The sequence below is a fragment of the Bos indicus x Bos taurus genome, chromosome 18, assembly GCF_003369695.1.
Source record: "Bos indicus x Bos taurus breed Angus x Brahman F1 hybrid chromosome 18, Bos_hybrid_MaternalHap_v2.0, whole genome shotgun sequence".
NCBI lineage: Eukaryota > Metazoa > Chordata > Mammalia > Artiodactyla > Bovidae > Bos > Bos indicus x Bos taurus.
The window spans coordinates 60,501,731-60,523,238 of NC_040093.1; the positions used below are offsets into that span (position 1 = coordinate 60,501,731).

The 21,508-nt window shown below is 49.3% G+C and overlaps 1 protein-coding gene across 4 annotated transcripts in view; it reads right to left on the reverse strand.

The window, feature by feature from the left end:
• Positions 1 to 21,508, reverse strand: part of WWOX (WW domain containing oxidoreductase) — a 908,120-nt gene that overhangs the window by 876,992 nt on the left and 9,620 nt on the right. For all 4 annotated transcript variants that reach the window (XM_027513959.1, XM_027513960.1, XM_027513961.1 and 1 more), the window contains exon 4: positions 20,364 to 20,542. In XM_027513959.1, coding sequence (XP_027369760.1) covers positions 20,364 to 20,542 — 179 coding nt within the window. The remainder of the gene's footprint in view (positions 1 to 20,363; positions 20,543 to 21,508) is intronic.

Genomic DNA, 21,508 nt, shown 5'->3' on the forward strand with positions numbered 1-21,508 from the left:
GGACAGCTGTCGGTATGTGGGCCCCTGGGAAAGCCAAGCCAAGCAAGGCATTTCCATTTCCCTGGAGCGAGGCGCACTCTCCCTGCTCTGTGCTTTCCTCTCCCACTTGGGTCTGCGACGCTCACTCACTACAGGTGAAAAGCTGAGGCTTGCACTCAGAGGATGTGGAACGAGACAGGCCTGCCTTATTCTGTCTCTTCTGCTAAAAGCATGGATGTGGTCCAAGTTGGGCGCGGGAAGCCAGGGTTTTGCAGAAATCCCTTCTGCAATCCACTGGCGGTTGCGCCTGCTGCCCAAGGGCAGTCAGACAAAATCAGCAAATATTTGTCTAACTCCCAAAGCGCGACAGAGACTGATGGATGAAGGCGTCCCGCAGCAGGTCAGTCGATGAATTTAAAACTTGAGTGACTTTTCTTCCCCGTCTCGTACAACAGTGTGCCCGACACCAGCTCCTTTCTTAACCTCTTAAGAAAAAACCTAGCTCCCTATGTGCTGGCCTCCACGCGATCATGCCCACCGTTGGGAAGTTAAGAAAAGAAATTTAATTAAAACTAAGTCCCAACAACCAAAGAGAAGGAAACTCATGCTGGACAAGACAAGGCGACAGACACCGCACTGGGTGCCATCACTGCCCCTCACTGGATTCTCTCGAGACCGCCAGGCTGGTGTCACGGCGCCCGCTTCACAGCGAGGACACTGAGACTTGTGGGTTGAGGGCGTGGTGCAGGGCTCGAGCGTCAGCAAGTTGAAGAGCACAGAGCTTTTTTCTCTCTTTTTTTTATTTTTATTAAAAAAAAAAAAAAAGCATATCTAATTACCTAAGAGCGAGGGCTCACCACCCAAAATAAAACCGGGCAGTGGACACGCGTGTATGCTGCAGTCCTGCTGTGCCAAGGCGTCACCCCTGTGGCCAGCTTCCCACTTCAGACACATGTGTCTGGGTGCGGACCCCAGCTGTGTTACTACCCCTTGCCCTCACTGACCCCTGGCCCTGGAGGCCGGGGCAGCCGAGTGGTGGGACGTCCAGGAGTGAGCACGGGGCCCACAAGCCCACCTCTCCTCTCCTCCTGTGCCCCCTGTGCCTGCTGCAGGGGTGGGCTCTGCCCGATGCCAACTAGAGCATCAGAAAGCCCACAGCCACCTGGAAGGCCGCGCTCCCTCACGTGCGCAGATGAGGCACCAGCCTTCCGTTGGCCACACCGAGGGTCCCGCTTCACTCTCGGTGCAGAACTTAGAAAAGGTGCAGGGGGAGGAAATACACTCTTCGCTGGGGCCGGCAAAGCCCCACACCTCTTTATGGGCGACCTGACCAATCTAAGCTCAAATTCCTCTCGCTGAGAGTAAGATGTTCTACGCACCTCAAGTCACCGCAATTTAAGAAGAGTGCGGCCGCACACTTCAAATCAGTGTGGAATTTATAAACAGATGAGGTATAACAGAACACTGTTAGGGTCTGTCCTCTAGACCCAGAAGAGCTCACAAGTCACGTGATTAAGGCTCGCTCCAGTGAGGTCTTGGCTATTTGCGGTGTTTTCAAAACCAAATGTTTCTTTCTGTGTTTTTAACTACTTGGTGCGATAGAAGTGGCAATGATGTGCCACTTTATCTATGAAACGGAGTTCTGTATACCAATAAATTTTGGTTTAAAGGAAAATTTAAGTTGAGAGCCATGTGAAAACCAACACTGAAGGAAAAAAAAAAAAAAAAAACTTAAGTTGAGAGCCATGTGAAAACCAACACTGAAGTACACAATCAGGAGACAAGACCCAAAAATCTTCTCACCACGTCCTGGGAGTCGCAGGCACCTGTCCCAAGTCTGAATCTATTCCACAAGCTAATCCTTTTTCTCAGCTCTGCATCATTCCTTGTTTCACTGTATCACTATAATTTTTAAAAAGCACAGGCATATCGTGAAATCCCATGCTTTGTAAAAGATTCCATTATAAGAATAATCATTATTGAACCTTTTAGCCCAGATGTAATTTCTTACATGTTACAACAAATTTGGCACGCATTGTGAATTTCAGCCAAGGTTGATAAAGTTCAATAACTTGGCTAACCAACCATGTGTACTACTCATTATAGAAGTAATAAATAGATTCATCAAAATGGACATGAAAAAGCCATAAGAAAACCGGATCCCATTTCCAGCCTGACGCCATAAAAGCACCTCTTGGACTTTAATATTATTTTATATATAGTTATCACACCTACTCATCATTCAACAGCAAGCACATATAAGACAATCAGCTACCTGCATTTCCATGCTGGATAAATTCCAGTTACAGGAGCAAATTCTCTATCCTAGAGATCTTGAAAGTCATACGAATGCACACACACTTCTGTGTTCAATGTCTGTGTGTGAGTGCTAAGTCACTCAGTCGTGTCCAACGCTTTGCGACCCCATGGAGTATAGGCCCTCAGCCTCCTCCGTCCATGGGATTTTTCAAGCAAGAATATTGAAGTGAGTTGCTGTTCCCTCCTCCAGAGGATCTTCCCGACCCAGGGATCAAACCCACATGTACTGAGTCTCCTACATTGCAGACAGATTTTTTTTTTTTTTTTTTTTGCCACTAAGCCATCAGGAAAGCTCGTGTTCAACTCCTGAAAGAATTCATATCAAGTAGAAAGAGAAATCAGATAGACACGCCTAGAAATGTCATTTTCCTTCCTATTATCTTTTGGGGTCAGTTTTAGCAGAAGCGGTTTAATTTTTATCCCCCAGTAATACTTTCAGTCTAATTATTCTTTTAGCCTCTTGATAATTGAAAAATTTAGTAGAAAGAAAAGAAAGCCTGATTTAGATCAATGTCATGGATGGAAGAAAGCGTCTCAGTTCACAGAACAAAGAGAGTCTCCTGTGATCCAATGTACAGGAGTCGAGAGAGCTGGCCTCCAGGATCAGAGCACAGTTAACAGAATCCCTTTATGGGGTAAGAAAACTTGAGCGAGTACCGAGCTGAAAGTCCACGCTCTCCCTGCTGCCTCTCTCTCTTGGGCTTCTAGAGAGAAATGCGGACACGATTTCAGACATTCACGTTCAAGGAAACAAAACCCTTCCCCTCTCAGAGAGAAGTCCTCCCCAGCACCCGGCCAACCACACTGGAGCTGTTCGAAGCAGATGCGCAAGAATGGCACCGGGGAGCCAAACTGCCCGGCAGGAGCAGAGACAGAGCCGCAGAGGACAGGCTTGCAGGCCCAGCGGGCGGAGAAGAGGGTGGGACGAACTGGCAGCAGCGCTGAAACATGCACATCACGACGCGTAACGCACATGCACATCACGACGCGTAACGCGGCACTGAAACCTATCTATGGCGATGTGTGTGTGCTGCGACGCGTGCGAAGCTGCCCTACAGCACAGGGGTCAACTCGGGGCTCTGACCACCTAGAGGAGTGAAATGGAGGGGGCAGGGAGGCTCACCAGAGTGGGGACGTGTGCTCACTTATGGCCAGTTCAGGCGGTGGTATGGCAGAAACCAACACAGCATGGAAAAGCAATTTTCTTTCAATTAAAAATTTTAAAAAGTCAGGCTGCTTGCTGCCCTGTCCTTGCTAATCCTCTGCTGGAAAAACAAGAGCGCCTGGAGGCACGGCACCCCTGCGGGGGGACTCTGTACCCTCCCCGCCCAGCAGGGCTTGTCTTCCTCCCCTGAGGACAGAGGAGGCCGTGGGGTCCACGCTGCAGGGTCCTCAGTGTGCAAGCGACACCCTCCCCTCGCTCAATGACTCACTCTTGCCCTCTTCTCTCTCGCTGCGCCCGCAGCATGCACACCAGAAACCGCCCTCTCCTTGCAGCTGAAGGCTTTCTTCTGGATTTTCTCTCTTGTACACATCAGCACAGCAGGATCAGCGTGTGACATTATTATAAATATCCTCATACCCTCCTGGTTCTTTTCACGTCTACCGTGGAGGGGAAAAAAAAAACACAATCAAGCTTTCCAAAATCCAAGTTATGCTCCTCAAAACAAGGAAGATAGTCCCTACTATTAATTAAACAAGCAGCACCCACTCATCACGACCTTCGCCAAATACCGTGGAGTTGTTAACTCAGCCTAAGCAGGACATCACAACAGCAGAGTGCTTTATTTTCTCAAAAAGTTGGCAACCACCGGACTCTTCCAAGAGCTTAAATACCATAATGACAGATACTGATGTTCAGGAAGATTAAAGTAAAATATGAAACTGAACAGAGAACACAGAGATGAGCCAGAGACAGACTCTGAATCACAGGAGAAAAAGAAAACTCTTACACTGGTTGTCATGAAGAAAAAAAGCTCGTGGAAACTAAAGAAGAGGGCTTAATGGCTTCCCAAAGGCTCAAGGGATGGGTAAAACTCAGCAGGCTAACATTACAAGCATTCTGTGCACAGAAGACAGTCTTTGCCACGTCCACATGATCGTTTATGGCAACGCCCAGAATTAGGAATATCAGTAAATTTCTAAGCAGAGATTTCCGAGAGCTATGCAGAAATGCTATCAGAAAGAGTGGAGAGTTTTCTATCATGGACCTCATTTAAAACAAAGCCCACCTGCAAGCATGTTGACTCTGAGATTCACTACTAATATTTAAGCCAACAGCTGAGTCAACATGAACAATGTTTGCTGTTTCCTACTTGTCACAAGAGTTGACTCTGCCCACTGATGCAGAAGGGTACACACGTGCACACACGTGCACACACACAGGGCGCCATACGGTGTAAAGCCCAGTTTCCTAAAGCAAACAGTCCAGGAGCACTGAAGAGAACACACAGAGCCCCCTAAGACCACGCAACACGCACACAGTCTCTTAGGAGCGCAGAAGCGTACACCTGGAGCCACTTGTTAGTCTACACGTGACAACTCCGTCCCTACCCAGCTCAACTCACACTCCTGAGCGCACCCTCTCTTACGTAAGCCAGCGTCCCTCGGGTTAACCTCCTAGGACGTGCAGGCTAGAAGCTTCGGTAGTTCAGCTTCTACATTCCTGTAAAGCCACTGGCATTTCTTCTTTGGGAGTTAGTTCAAAACTATTTCACTTTCAGGTACTTCTCTGTGTACAGTTTAAACAGAACACATGATGATGACTGCTGGAGCCTTTAAACATTATTCTTCAGTCCAGACCACACCGGCTTTACAGTCACTGAAACACGAAATCTGGAAGTCACTCCTGAAGACTGCGTGTGCCATCCGAAAATTTTCAAAAGTCTGCAATTCAGCTGATGTTTAAATTTTATATAATGGATAATAATTTAAAAATCTGCTTGGAGTTTGTAAACCCAAATACACTATCTGAAAATGTGACCACCTTCCCTGAAGCCTCGACAGAATGTAAAATTCAAAGTCTGGGAGACGATTCTCCACTTCGTGGTCAAATCCTGTGCTTTGCAGCGGCCACACCACTTGAGGAGCTGAGAACCTGAAAGGAGTAGGGAAGAACCGCGGCAATCCTAACATCCCGCTGGTATACACGCCGTCAGGTTAATAACAGCATTAGCCGAGCTCCGCTATTTGCTATTTGGTCGGCTGAGCAAGGGAGGGAGGGCTGAGAGCTGCAGGGCCGAGTCCAAACGCGGAAGGAAGCGCAGAACGCAGAGACAGGAGAGCCAGCCAGGACCGGGAGGGCAATCAGCCCACAAACCAAACGAGGAAGCCTGCCATTCAGACCAACCTCCAATTTTTAGCACATACTATCTAAGCGGTATGCCGAGCTGCTCAGACTGTAAATACAAACATTAAAAGGCAGAGAGGCATCTATTAAAAACAAAAAAATCCTAATACAGCTGTACGCTTATTAGCACGAGGCAAGAAAAGAAAGTGTGGATTAATACAAATGACAGGTAAAAGCCGTGGCACCCGACCACAGAGCCACACTTCGTTCAAGGTAACAGTGACTTTCTGCTCACCCTGCACTTACTTGCAGGTTTATAGTTACTCAGAAGAGGCCGAAGTGGAGATGAAGCTTAAGAGGAATCGGAGACTGCCAGGAAGACTTAGAACATCAGTCCAGCCAGCGAACCTTGTCTTTCATTTATAAGAACCTACCTGGTGATTCACTTGCAGACATCTCAAGAATTAAACAGAAAAGGCTTTAGTATCCAGTGCTTTTAAATACAAACAGAGAATTACAGAAGTAATTAGAAACTACATGTGTACATGGAAATGTGTGGTTTAAAAAAAAAAAAATTATACCCTAAAGCAAACCGATGCAAACGTCCTCTAGAAACAGAAAGGCCAAGTGGCTGAGACCCTGGGCAGCCTACAGCTCTAAAGAGGCGCGGTGTCTCATCCGGCTCTGCGCTGAAGACTTGGCACCCGGCTCTCAGCAGGCAGCCTGCTGACCGCACGAATGATGGAACGGAGGGCACATCTGTGACAAGCTGGCACCCAGCTCTCAGCAGTCAGCCTGCTGACCGCACGAATGATGGGACGGAGGGCACATCCGTGACAAGCTGGCACCCGGCTCTCAGCAGTCAGTGTGCTGACTGCACGGGTGAGCAAACTGAGGACGCGTCTGTTGCTGCCAGCCAGCCAGCCCTGTCTCTCTACACAGCCCCCAAGGCAGACCCCACACCAGGGTTCCAGCCTCGAGAATCCATACAGACCGGGAGGGCAGCAGGACATGCTCCCAGGAGACAGGCTGGGTGCACTTCTGCTTGCGGGGCACACGGCCCACTGGGGCCTGCTCTCTGACCTTTCTGAGAGTCAGAACCCTAAGATTTGTTGTCGTTTAGTCGCTAAGTCGTGCCCAACTGTTTGCCGCCCCATGGACTCTAGCCCAGCGGGCTCCTCCGTCCACAGGATTCCCCAGGCAAGAATACTGGAATGGGTTGCCAATTCCTCCTCCAGGGGATCGTCCCAGCCCAGGGATCGAACCCACATCTTCTGCATTGACAGGACAATTCTTTACAGCTGCGCCACCAGGGAAGCCCCAACTCAAGACTACTATTAAGCTAACTCTCCTGATTTTAACGTGTTGGCAATTCATTTGAAACAAAACCGGCAAACACCACAGGTCCTTTCTACGCAGACCAAACCAACCACCTGAGGGCCAGATCCAGGCTACACACCCCGGTTACCCCTGTGTCCCAGCTGGGAGGCTCCACTCGTGACCAAATGGCTCCCAGAGAGGAACGAGCGAGTGGGAGAGGGTCCCCCTCCCTCAGTCCCCGTCACGCTGGGTTGGAAGTCACTCAGCAGCGCTACAGTGCGTCAGCAACATTTAGACACCACCCTGTCCTGCACAAACTCCGAATGGAGGACAAAGGGAATCACAGGGCTGCTCCCAAACTCAGAACAGCCAGGCCCCGGGCCGGACGCAGCCTGGGAAAGACAGCTGCCTGGCACAGAGGACGGCAGGAGGGGAGAGGCGCGGGGCAGAAGGTGTCGGTGCTGCAGGAGAGGAGGCCCTGCAGACGGCCTGCCTCCTGCTGCGGCGCCCGAGGAGCGGCCCCCGAAGACGCCTACATCCAAGCCCCGGACGCTGAGTCAATCTACAGCAGAAGGGACTCTGCAGATGTGAGCACGATGATGGTCTGGAGATGGGGACGTCCTGCCGCTGGTGCAGGTGGACCCCAGGTGACGAACGGTGTTGCTGTAAGAGGGAGACCCGTCTACAAGAGGAGGAGGGGACGTGATGGGGAGTGACACGCGTTCAAGGTCGAGGAAACGTCCACGGGCCAAGCCGCTCAACAAGCGAGGAGGGGACTTCCCTGGTGGCCCGGTGGTTAAGAATCCACCTGCCAACCCGCGAAGATTTCACGTGCCATGGAGCAACCAGGCCCATGAGCCACGAGAACGGAGCCTGCGTCCTCCAGAGCCCGTGCTCTGCAACAAGAGAAGCCACTGCGATGAGAGACCCGCGCACCTCAACCAGAAAGCAGCCCCCGCCCACCGCCACCAGAGGAAGCTTCTGCACAACCCAAAGACCCGGCGCAGCTGGGCATTAATTAAAATAAACAAAAAATAAAAAGGTGAGGCGGGGACGTCCCCGGTGGTCCAGTGGTTAAGACTCCATGCTTCCACTGCAGGGGGCGTGGGTTCGGTCCATGGTTAGGGAACTAAGATCCCCCGGCATGCCACGTGGTGTGGCAAAAAAATAGAAAAAAATTAAAAGGTGAGGAAAGAGGGACTCCCGAAGAGCCTCCGGAGGGATGTAGGCCCTGCCAGACCACCTGACTTCAGCCAGCAAGACTGATTTCAGACTTCTGACCTCCAGGGCTGCAGGTGAGCAAGATGGTACTGTTAACTTGTAAGGACATGGCGACAGATGCGTGTGCGCCCCTGGGTAAGTGACAGGGTCCCATGACGACACGCGGACACCACGGGCTTCCGCTGGTCAAGTCCCTTGCTGGTCAGGCCAATGGGACCATGAAAGAGAAACACCAGGCAACTGGCCATGGCCAGGCTCGGTACAGAAAGGCCCTCAGGCACAGAGACCCGCGGCTCCCAAGTCAGCTTCTTAGGCTGAAAGCAGGGTATATTCTGCCAAAAACCTGACTCCGCTCCCTGACTGAGACGTCCCCCTGCATGCATCTGTTAACTCTCCACCTCGTCACACGCTCAAGCTGGTACCAGGACCTGGAATGGAAACTTCCTTTCCTGAGAAAGCTGTAACAGCATTTTTTCTTTTTTTTTTTTTTACCCCCATAGCAATGCCACTTGGAACACAGTGATCATATTTCAGCTGATAGAAAGAAGCTTCTCAAACCCAGCTGCGGAGAGGAGACGCCACAGCTGCCCTCCTGTGTGATGCACCAGGCAGAAAAGCAGAAGGCAGTGAACAGACCTGAAAGATGCAGAGAGTTTTGAGACCCATCCTTCCGGCCACCGGTGGCTGACACGGCAGAATTTGCCCGTGTGAAAGAGCGACTATTTTCATCCTCTGGCTTCGTGTGATCACCAGGAAAACAGCTTCCACGATGGAGGTGCTGCTGGCGAATTCGCCGATGTTACGTAAGCCAAGAGCACCCCGTCCTCTCTCCCCGTGAGCCTCTGTCTTTGCTCGGCACTGCGAGCAGAGGTACAGAAGGGCCGGGGAGGCTGCAGCCTACAGCATCCAGAAAACGTGCCATCCAAGGACCAGCAACGCTTTCCCCTACGGAAAGTCGGCATGGTGACAGCCTCCTCAGAAACGCCCTTCTTACCCCAGGCCTCTACTCCCAGGATCCAGCCAGCATCACACAGCCTGTCAACCCCGGGTGGCACAGCCCCCCTCGAAGTTTCCTAGTCCTCATCACCAAATCGAGGGTCCAAGGCTGAGCAAAGGTACTTGACGTCTGGTTACCTTTCTGAACCCGGAGAAATGCTTGCCGACACCTCTCAGCGGGTCTTAACAAAAAAGGATCCACGCTGATGGGTTCTTCTACAGTTTCAAGTGAATGAGACAGCCAAGCTGGGAGTTTATACTTGATATTCCAGGCAGCCCTGTAAACCATCACAAACTCAAATGAAGCAGAGCTCTGATGCTAGACTTTTGGAATAAAGATGTTACTACAATGCATCCGTTTAAAGTTTAATAGTTTCCCGTCCTTTTTTCCTCCCAAATTTAATTCATCTTTTTTTTTTCTTCCATGCCTGCAAAAAAAATAACCTCATCCTTCCCTTGACTCTTTTTTTTCTGGATGCATCTGCCATCTGACCTCCAAAGGAAAAAAAAAAAAAACTCAAATGTTTCCCTTCATACCAAAGACAAGTAGATGCCTAAAACAGTTTATTGAAAAAGGTCATTTTAGGACAAACTCACAGATATGACAGCAGCTTTTGGAGTATCCAAGAACCAGGAAGCCAGGAAAATACCAAACTAATTTCAGTAACTTGATCGCCCTGCCTCCCATTACCGAAATGACTGCAGTTCATTAAGTCCCTGCAGTGTGGGGCAGACAGTTCCCTGGGCATTCTGGAGTTCCCATCTTCAACAACTCTGCAAAGCAGAAAAAGTGCCCATGTCTCCCAGATGCAGAACCAGAGCTCAGAGAAGGAGAGGAACTGGGCCCAAGTCAGTCAGACGGGACGTGGCCTAGGCCAGGTTTGGAAACTGGGTCACGTCTGCTTCCTGAGTCCCGAGCTCTTCCCTGGCACCCTGCTGCCTCTCCAGACAGAAACCTGCCACCTATCCGGCTTCCCCGACTGTCAGCACAACTATTTTCAGTAGTGGTATGATTTCACCACATGGAAGCCAGGCTCATCAAATGAGATAATGCACAGTAAGGCTCTGAAAAGGGGCTCTGGCCACAAAGAGATGCTTTGGGGGGAGATCTGCAAAACCCAGAGGACCGGATGTGAGCTGTGCATCATCGTGGGATTCAAGCTCCACCGCAAGCTGGCCAACCTTGAATTCTCTGGGTGCCCCCATCCACAAACACAGGTGTGAAGCAGGGGTGCCTGTGATGGGAGCTGTAGCTGGCCTGAGTGATAAGACACAGGCTTACAAGTTGTTAGCGAAGCCAGCTGGGGGGGTGAGGCCAACTTCCTTCTCGTGAATTACCTCTGGATCCCAACACTGAATGTGGCCTTAAACAACAGACACTCTGAGATAAATTAACTCCTGAGACGAAGGCACATTTTGAAAATTAAATTATGCCACATGAATCAAGCAATCAATTAGCAATCAATACATATCCAACGGTTACGCCTGTAAAGGCAATTCATAAAAGAATGCATACAGGGACGTCCCTGGCGGTCCAGTGGTTAACAACCTGCCTTCAAATGCAGGGGACAAGGGTTGGATGCCTGGTCTGGGAACTAAGATCTCGTCTGCCTCGGGGCAACCAAGTCCACGCACCACAACTTCTGAGCCCCTGGTGCGGCAACTACCGAAGCCAACGCGCCCAGAGCCCGAGAGCCCGTGCGCCACAGGAGAAGCCACCGCAGTGAGGAGCCTGCGCGCCGCAACCAGGGAGTCGTCCCTGAGCCCGTGCGCCACAGGAGAGGCCACCACAGTGAGGAGCCTGCGCGCCGCAACCAGGGAGTAGTCCCCGAGCCCGTGCGCCACAGGAGAAGCCACCGCAGTGAGGAGCCTGCGCGCCGCAGCCAAGTAGTCGTCCCCGATCACCACGACTAGGCAAAAGCGTGCAAACAGCAAGACCCAGCACAGCCAAAAAAATTTAAAAACCAGAATTAAAATCATTAAAAAAAACAAAAATACAAATGGCCAAACATGGAAGAGCTGATTAATCAGAGATGTGCAAATTTAAGTGATAGTTTAAAAAAATGCTAAATGCCCAAACTGACAAGGATGCAGAGCAAACGGGGGCGTTTAAATTGCTCCAAGCTTCCACGGGTGTGGTTTGACAGAACAAATCAAGATTTTAAGGTTAAGAAACACATCCCCTGACTCAGCAATTCCACTTTCAGAGAATAAGCCTATTAGAATAGTCACCGATGGGCAGAAACATTTAATTACAAAATGTTCATCTCCATTCCACAGCCATCCAAACGCTGAAAGGCACCCAAATGTGCCGTAGAGGGGAAATGGTTAGAACCATATAATGGCTATGCGACCCCTTATGATGCTGTAGAATATTCTATGGCAGGGAAAGGTGCTCATAACCACAGTTTAAAGAGAAAAATCACAGAAGAAAAGAAGCAAAAGAAAAATGCTGGGAGTCATATAGACTACATATTACAGTGATTCTTGGTTGGTAAGGATTTGAGGCGATTTTTTCTTATCTACATTTATTTTTCCTTTTACTTATCTGCATTTTCTAAGTTTTCCATAAGGAGCACATGTTTACAACAATAACAAATACTTCTAGGCCAGCACCTGGCACGTGTCTGAGTCTGATGAGTGCCAGCTCCTGTCCCCTGCAGCGCTTTCCCCAAGCTAACTTTACAGTGACAGCAAACGGGAGTTCTGACCGAGAAAGTGTCCAAGTACCATGACTGTCCAGCAGTCCCAAGAGCTCAGGTCTCCACCTTCCCTTCAGACACCACACTCAGCACACAGCCTGGCACAGAGCGGGCTCTGGCAGATTTTTAAGACAAATTTGTTGACCTCAGGTAGACTGGATAAGCTGCTGCGGAAGAGCGTGGTCAGGACTGAGCACTGTTCCTCGCAGGAAGGGAGCAGCGAGGGGAAGAGGGCCCCGGGCACGGACTCGGACGTGCTCTGCTCTGGTTTTGCAGGCACCCGTGGCTCAGGAGCTGTGTGACCTTGGGCAGGCTACCTCACCTCCCTGGGCTTTCAGCCAGACACAAGTTCAGGAGAGCTTGTGAGCACTGCAGCGAGAATTTTAAATAAGACAAGGGGTAGAGAATATCTGCAAATTCTAAAGAGCTGTTACTATAAGCCAAAATGACAGTGATCAATCAACACTAACCTGGAATAAAGAAGTACATTTCAGAGGTAAGGGTGAAAATGAAAAACGCCTTGCTTGTTTTCACTTCAGTTTCCATACAACTACACCAGAAACTTCTCTGATTCTGAACTGTGCCCCTCTTTCAGGAGGTCATCTGTTCCTGTGAAAGGCCTGGGTCCCCCGCCCTGCTGGGCCTCCCAGCCTACCGAGGGAGGAACATTACAGACGCCGGGGAGACTGCCTCCCCCCTCGCACACACATCAGCGCCCCCACCCCCCGATACCCCTGCGCCTCCCCGGAGCACGCTGTCTCAGCCATCCTCTCGGGGTCTAGCGAGGAACCTGCTTTGCTTTCAGTGACAACACTGCTCAGTGAGGCTTCTAACAAGAAGGATCCCGAAAACCAAGCAGCACAGCCTGGTAAACACGTAACACTTCAGAGCCCATCCCTGTCACGCAACTCGCTACATAAACAGGAGGACGCTTCCCATTCAGTTCACCTATCGGGCGCCGTGCACACAAACACAGGCCCTTCAGGGAACGCAGTGCTGCTTACTTGCTAAGCCGAGGGAGAATCAGAGAGTCAGGCAAGAATCACTTAAGTTTCTGGAATTTGCTTTTTCATCAATCTATGGACTTAATTTAAGAGATCTTTGCATGAAGGCCCTTCTTCTGCTGACCACGCCCCACCCTGAGAAATTACTCTGGAAAAGGCGGAGGACTCGGATCCAGACGGGGTGTGTGTGTGTAACACTGTAGAGAATGAATAAAGAATGTGGCCGCATCATCCTGTGTCATCCTGAACGAGACACAGTCAAGGGGGTTCCGACAGCCAGCAGGCCTTTCATTGTCAAGTCTGGAATGATTCCCACAATTGCCACAGAGTTTTAACCATTTTTACGGGACAGACAATGAAAACATCTGTAAAGCAATGAGCAGAACGTTTTAAGACTGGTGAAGGAGTTTCACACCATTACAAGTATATTCGCAATTCTTGCTGGCTCTTTTCATTTTGGAGAGAGAAAAAGGTTGCTGAGAGAAAGAATAGAAGTAAAAGCATGTAATATGGTGTATTCATTTTGCCCCCATTTAAAATTTGAAAATAAGTAGTTTCATAAAGCCAAAAGGATTTTCTCTTCTGGGTCAAATTTCTGTTTGAAAGCTGAAGCATACAATTAATGTGTTGCCTCCAACTTTGGGTTACAGAGCCAAAATAAAAACTACCCTCCTTCAGATCTTGTACGTGAAGATACAGGCCATCTGCTTCATATTAAGTATTTGGTTTAACAGGGCCTCTCAGTTAAGAAACATATACTAAGCCCAAAAGGACACATTTTCTTTCTACTGCAAAAACGTATCATTACTAAGCAATCTAATTACAATAAATTATATAACACTGAGTAGGCTGGGGGAGGGAGGCAGAGAAATTCTATATTCTTAGAAAAAACTGTAAGATCACCAAGGCCTTCTAAATGAACCTTAAACAGAGGTATTAGTATTTAAATATTACAATTTCCACTTAGAAATTTAAAAACCACATTATTGATAGGCCAGCACACTCAAAACCAATAATGTCACGAGAACACAAGCCCTTGTGTAATCTGGCAGAATGGGCTGCTCCCTGAACACAATGGGCCTTTTTCTAAATGGATCTCTTCATCCTTGGAATTTCATACCGGGAAAAAAGGGGTAGGCAAGAGGAAGGGGTGAGAAAGAAAGAGAAGCAAGCCTGGCACTAGCAACAGTCTTCAGTGTGAACTCTTTCACCAGGACATACAAGACCTGAAAGATGTGTTAGGAAAGTAAAAGGCATTATTTAACAAAAATGAAAGCAAGAGCCCGCTGAGAGGAAGAAAACTGCTGAGATGCTACTGCTTTTGTTTAATTGTATCAAAGGGCAACAGCGCCCTCTAGTGGAGAGAAAATATAAGCCTACAGGAAGACATTTCTCTTTTAGGTAATTCACACAAAATACACAGAACCCTTTCTTTCCTCACAACTGCTATGTCATTGTACTATGCAAAAGCAAAAAAGCAAATATCTTATATTCGGGGTTAAGTAAAATAACTGTCAAGTTTTCAAACCTGATAAAACACTTGTAATCTCAATTAGGGTGGAACTATTTTTAAGTACTTCTTTTTGAGTGATGATTTTAAACCACTTTGGCAATGAATAGCAGCTTGTATGAACCTCGTTTGTTATGCTTATTTATAACAAATAAATTAAAATCTCAACATACATGCAAGTATGAAATTCTTGACCTCATCTGACAAGAAAGCTTTAGTTGACATCTACTGAGGCACATATATCATTTACATATTATCTACTGCATACATTTTTAAATAAGTTTTTAAATATGATTACCAAATTATGAGATGAGGCTCATTAGAATATTTCAGTTGACCTCTTCCTTTAGATATACGGCTTTTCAAATATTCTGATCATGTGATTCCCATGTATATTCAATGTCTAAGAATATTTAAATGCAAAAAAGGTTCTTTAATTTTAAGTACTAATTCTCAATCTTTATGTAATATTATTCAAGGACTTCTTCCAACACTGTCAAAAATCTCAATATTTTCTTGGAATAACTGCAAAATCATTTCACTTACATGGGTGTATTTGATCATAAAATAGAGATAGTCACAAATGTTTTTCATTTAAAATGGGGGTCTGAATTCCCAAAAGATCATTTAGATTACTTCAAAAAATTCCCCTCCGCTTAATGAGCACCAGGTTCTTAAAAAGAAGATAAACGTCACGATCGCACTAGTTTAAATCTTGTTGACAACTGGAAAGGAGACTGTAATCAGGCATTTCAAGATCTCAAGTGTAATGATACCATATGAGGGAGTTTTAAACAAGAAAACGACTCCAAGGCACCCTCTTGTCCTTGAACATATGGGATCTTTTGGAACAACTGGGACGGGGGGGAGTCAATGGCGTGATTTAGGCTGCAAGGCAAAATTTAGTTACACTGGGTGTGGAAAAGAAAGCCAAAGACCTGTGGGTGGAGCGGAAGGGGTTCCGGCGGGTTTAAACCTGAAGGACAAACACACCTTTCTACACAAAGAAAAGCACTCTTCTAGTATTGACGCATAACTGGCAGAATTTACGCCAGAGATGAATTCATCGTGGTGATGATTTGTAGGATAAAAGAATACAGCGAGTACACTTCACACTGGAATTTCAACACATGATTTTGGAACAAGACCCCAAGCTCTAAAACACGGCTCTAACCAAAACAACCAGTTTCGACATTCAACTCCAATGTTCTGGGATTCCAGGGTGGAAATCTTATACCTCCATTTTGTTTCAAGAACAAATTTGGGGTTGACTTTGACAGTGTGAACATACACTTTTTTTGTATCTCAAAGTATATAAATGTGGGTATATAACCATGTGCACACATGTACACACATTATTAGAATTCTTGTAATGAACCTTAAAGAGATTTATCATATATAACATGAATATCAACAGAAAATTGAAGTGTCGGTCCTAAAATATATTTTACTGGCATATTCTGAGGTGGTCAGCTTGTATTTGTTCAGGGGAAAAAAAACAGTTTTGTTCTTGTTAATGGGTCATCTGACTCAAAAATCAAATGCAGGCCAGGCTATTCCAGACCTGGAGTCACAACCTTTGAGACAGCCCAGCGTTATCAAGGCTCAGAAGGTCAAAGAAATGTTTCATCCTGACTACACTCTGAAAGGGATTTAAAAACCAAATTTCAACCACTGTTGGTTTTAAGACTGGAAGTTGGAGATGTTCCCTGGTGGCTCAGGAGTAAAGAATCCGCCTGCCAGTGCAGGAGACACAGGCTTGATTCCTGATCCGGGAAGATCCCACATGCCGTGGAGCAACGAAGCCCATGGGCCAAGCTCTCAGCCTGGGCTCCAGAGCCGCAAAGCCACAGCGGCTGAGCCCAGGGCTCTAGAGCCATGCTCTGCGACAAGAGAAGCCACCACAGTGAGGAGCTGCGCACCGCAGATAGAGAACAGCCCGCATAGCAATCAAGACCAGTACGGCCAAAATGAAACGAATCTTTAAAAAGCTGGAAGTTGGGAAGAAATTTCTATCATCATTGCCAGTGAAGAGCAGGCTGAGAATAGCAATGTTGCGCGCACATCCCTGTTAACAGCTCTTCAGTGCATGTCTGACAGGAGCTGGACCTCTCTCCTTAGGCGCCATGATGGTAACTTTGCTCCCTGCAACATCTGCACGATTCCCAACTGACGCACCTGCTCACAACAGACGGCGCGCAGGGCAGGCACAGCCCCACGCTGAGGCATTCAGGCAGCCCCGCGCTGGAAGGGTCTGGCCTTTGAGGAGCACGGTCAGCCCTCAGGTGCGAGAAGGCAGCAGTTTGCCCTGAGCTATTGACAGGCAAGAGGTCAGCAAGAAGCTCGGCCAAAAGGCTTGAGTCCAGAGAAGCGGCCATGGGATCTTCCACGATGGGAGACCCCCAGTCTCCAAAACCCTCTCTCCTGGGACTTGGCAGGAGACTCCGTCTGCGTTTAACAATCACTGTGCTGAAGCCACTTTCATTCATTTCTTTTACCAGATCAGTTCCGTCGTACCACGGACTCCAGGGAGCTACGGACGCCTGCCCCTTCCTGGCCAGCGCCACAGCGAGCACAAGCAGAAGTGACCTCCCGCCTCGTCTCTACGGGTCGGCGGTCAGGACCAGATTCTGGGCTGCTGGGTCTGTGAGCAGCGGCTCTGGTGCACGGGGGGGACTGGCCCAGACACTGCAATGCTGAGCTCCAGAGAGGCCCACAAGCCACAGCGCTCCATCTACAAGGTCCTCCGGGTTCAGAATGTGCTCAGAGGTCGAGGAGAGAAGGCGGCGAGTGTTAGAGGAGGTGACGTCCCAGGGCCTGCAGCTCCCGAGAGCCGGGGGAGAGGGCGCTGGCGGGGCGTCCCCAGGAGACAGCGGGATGCCATCATCACCCTCCTGTGGCCGGGGGCCTGGGTCCCCGAAGAGCAAGTCCAACAGAGCAGCGCCCTGTCAGGAATTCAGCCAGACCATCACGGGAAACACCGGATGTGTGTGCCCGCCTTTGTAAAGCCGATCGGGTCACCTGTGTTTCCAGCTGTGGGGCCACCACCCCCAACATAAAGGCTGGTACGTTTTGTGATGGCCGCCTCTGCTCCCAAGAGCACAGACGTCCAGGAGGCTAAAGACTGGGCAGTTCCCACGTGGGCTCAGGCCCCCTGAGCGGCAAGGGCAGGCCAGCACGTCCAAGCTCCCACAGAAGGTGAGTCCTGAGTGCCCGGGAGAGTTGGAAACAAAGACGCCTGGATCGCTCTGCCCGCAGTGGATCGCTCTGCCCGAAGTGGTTCCGTGTGAAGCGGCAGAAACAGAGCAGTGATAGCAATGTCTAAACTGGCGTGTTTCACAGTTCAGGAGAAGGGAGGGCTTCACCGGGAAAGCACGACCTGCTGGGGCAGGGACACTCTGTAAGGCCGCGCACAGGATGTCAAAACCACCTTAGAGACGACCAGAAAGCCACAGGCCTGCCTTCAGCCCTTCTCTTTAAGCCTGCTGGAGGGGCTGCAGTGTGACAGCTATTTGCAAGGATTTGATTACCTGGAATGTTCGGTCCAATATCATTTCACAAAATTAAGGAAACAAATCTCAGGAGCTCCCCCAGGCTTGGGCTTCTCAAGGGCGGAGGGGCCCCAGGGCGAGGAGGCAGAGCTGAAGGCAACTGAGGTCGGAGCTGGGGACGGGGGCAGCGTGGCGCCCTGAGACCTCCGCACCGCCCTCCCAGCCTGAGCGTGACCACTGGCCCCCGCATGCTAATGGACCACAGGCAGCCCTGCAGGGTCCACGAGGCAGCTCAAGACAGGGGCGGTGAGAGGTCAGGGCTGGGAGGGGCCAGAGCCCCCTCCGAGAGGCCCGAGGCCCACGCTGACCCGCAGCACGTTTCTCCTCCACGCTCCAGAACCTCCTCCTCCCTTCCAACCACGATTCGATACCCCCCACTGCATGGAGCTCTCTGCATATTCTGGACCGACCCCTTTGGTCCCATATTACAGCTTCCCAGGTGGCTCAATGATAAAGAATCTGCCTGCCAAGCAGAAGACGTGGGTTCAATCCCTGGGTTGGGAAGATGCCCTGAAGAAGGAAACTTCAGGGGCAGGATCCACTCCAATATTCTTGCCTAGGAAGTCCTATGGACAGAGGATCCTAGCAGGCTTCAGTCCATGGGGTCTCAAGAGTCGGAAACGACCTAGCAACTAAGTGACAACAACCACGTCATAAGCCTGCTGTGGCAAACTTCAGCAGAGCCTCCCCAGACGTGAAGGCGTGCCACGTGTCATGCAGAGCCAAGTTTGACCGCTCACGCACAGACCATCAGAAGTCACACATCTAACGAAAGGGAAAAACTGTCCAGCCACAAGATTAAGGGAATGAGATCTTCTGGTTACTTCTCTGGGTAACTGAGGGTTAAATAAAGAGATTTGACTTCAGTCCTTATTTTTTTTCTTAATTATCCTACGCTTAGTCCACACCCTCACAGAGAGTGGTCGACACATCAGCACGACACTGTTTCCTGGATGACTGGGGATCTAGCAGCTATTGTCAATAAAGCATCAGTTTTTTCTATCTATGAAAAAGACATAGAATTGATGCCAATGTGATTCAGAAAATTGGACTGAACATATTCTCAGTCCAGGATGAGGTCCGAGAGTTGATTTTTAAATAAATCCCTTTCAATTAAAAAAAAAAAAAAAACAAACTTCTGCTCCGGGGCTTCCCTGGTTAAGAGTCGGCCTTGCAACGCAGGGGACACCGATTTGACCCCCTGGTCCGGGAAGACCCCACCTGCCACGGAGTAACTGAGCCTGTGTGCCGGAACCACTGACGCCCTCACACCGCGGAGCCGGCGCTCCACGAGAAGTGCGGCAGCGAGGCCTGTGCACCGCGAGGAAGGGCAGCCCCCGCTCACCACGACCAGAGACAGCCACACGCACGCAGCAACAGAGCCCCAGGGCGCCGAAAAAGCAACTGAGCCAATACATAAAGCTACAGATAAAAGAGGACGTCTAGTCTTATTTAAAAAAGAAAAAAAAAGTTCTGCTCTGGGACTGTAGCTTGTTAAGAGTTTTGACACTGCACTCTGTAACAACTGATGCTCTAAGAAAATGTCACCACCCAGACCTGCCCCGCTGACACCAGGCGATGCTTCTGTGAGTTCAAGAAGGGGTCACCAAAAATTAACAAAGCTGGAGGGCACAAAAGGCTGAGGACCCAAAGCTGGTCAGAGAGGCGGCTGGGAGCGGGGGTCGGGAAGGGGGCTGGTGCTGCGAAGGGTCGAAGGGACAGAGAACTTGCCAGAATACAGCGGAACACAATTCCATGTCTTGTTCCTGCAAATTAACCTGGGGATGCGCATCCTCACTCCAAGCAGCTGGTTCCTAGAGACTCAGATGTTCACGTCACCGGAACCAAGTGAGATGAGAATGAAATCACGCGGAGAGTGACCGCGGGGCCATTTGCTTGGCCGCAGTTTCTCTTACAGCCTGTGACACCCCCTGGAGCCCCTGCCCTCGTGATGGTCACCGTGGGGAAACACGGGCCACCGAGAGGTCAAGACAAGGACCGATTCTGCCACCCTGCAAAGAAACCAGATCCTGCTCTCCAAGGAAAGTGATGCTCTCGGTGACCAGCGGACACCCACTGTGCCCTCTGTCCCACAGGCACCACACACTGCTGCTTCCGAGAACCCACTACCCACCAACGCTGGGCTCGAGGGGCCAGGTGACCGGACTGTGTCTGCACAGCACGCAGACCAGCTCAAAAAATCCCCAACGGAGCATGCCGTCTCTCTTCCTTAAGAACCAAAATAACCACTGTCTCCTGTGACTGCAGCATTCGGAGGATTCAGGGTCAGCCCCTCCGTGGCCTTCCTTCCACGCAAACACCGGGACCGAAAATGCGCCCAGGACTTTAATGACCCGAAGGCTGAAGAGCCTACAGGTATCTTTTAAATCAGAGAAGCACTGAAAAAAACCTCCCCCCAGCTAGAGTGGAAAGAACAGCAGCGACAATCACGACTGCCGGCTGACGACCCACCGATCCCCGAGTTCGCCCCGGTCACCACGACCACTTTGCCGCTGAGGTCACGGCCCTGCAGGATCTCCATCGCCGTGGTGCTGCCGTCGTATCTCTGTCTGGTGGTCGGCTTTGTGGGATTGTCGTCCACAGTAAACGCCAGTCTTGGGTCCAAGTAGGTGGTTCTTTTGTTTATGTGGCTGCAGAGGAGAGGAGAGAGCAGTGAGCCCACAGCAGGGGACGGAGGCGTTTACAACCACAAGACAATCTTCCGGCGCAGGGTAGGCAAACTCCATTTTCCAGGGACTAGAAAAGCTCTTTCTTAACCCTGGAAAGACCTGGGGTCTGTTTGATCTATGATTTGGGCTCCAGAAGGATTACCATCCTGCCTAGGAAGATAGGCATCCAAGCTTTTTCTTCGGAACTGCCTGTAAGAGGTTGTAAGTACCATAAGCACTGCCCTGTATCCCCAGATCTCAAAAACGCAGGAGGCTTGGGGCTTTTTAATTAAGTCATGCAAACATGGCTGAAAGATCTGCTGGTCACTCTTGTCAGCGGATTTCAGTTAAATTTCTCACGTGTAAGGGCCTAAGAAGATTCTGAGTAGGAAACTCAAAGTGATAAAAGTTGCAACAATAAATATGAAAGTGGTCAACTACTAAAATTTCTAAACATTTTCATTTTAAGACTATACTCGCACTCTAATTTGATTTGGAACTGATCTAAATCTTGTAGAAACAATAATAAAATATATCGGTACTGTCAACAATGTATTGAAACACACTAATACATCCTATTCATACAGAAAGACCAGTTGCTCCTACTGAATAGGAATTGCTTTTCACATTTTAAATGTAACCTTGGGATTCGAGGTACACCTCAACATATCTCGAAAGCTATGAAGAACTCTCCAGAAATAAAGATTTCATGATTGAAAATGTATTTGTGGGAGTTCCCTGGTGGCCCAGTGGCTAGGACCCAGGGCTTTCACTCCCTGGCCCAGGTTTTGATCCCTAGTCTGGAAACTAAGATCCCAAAAGCCTTGCAGTGCAGCGAAAAATATATACATATAGGTAAAAAAAAATGTATCTGTAATGTGTATCTGTGTATAAAACTAGATACAGATTAAAAACCTATACTCGCCACCCCATAAACACTAAGACCCA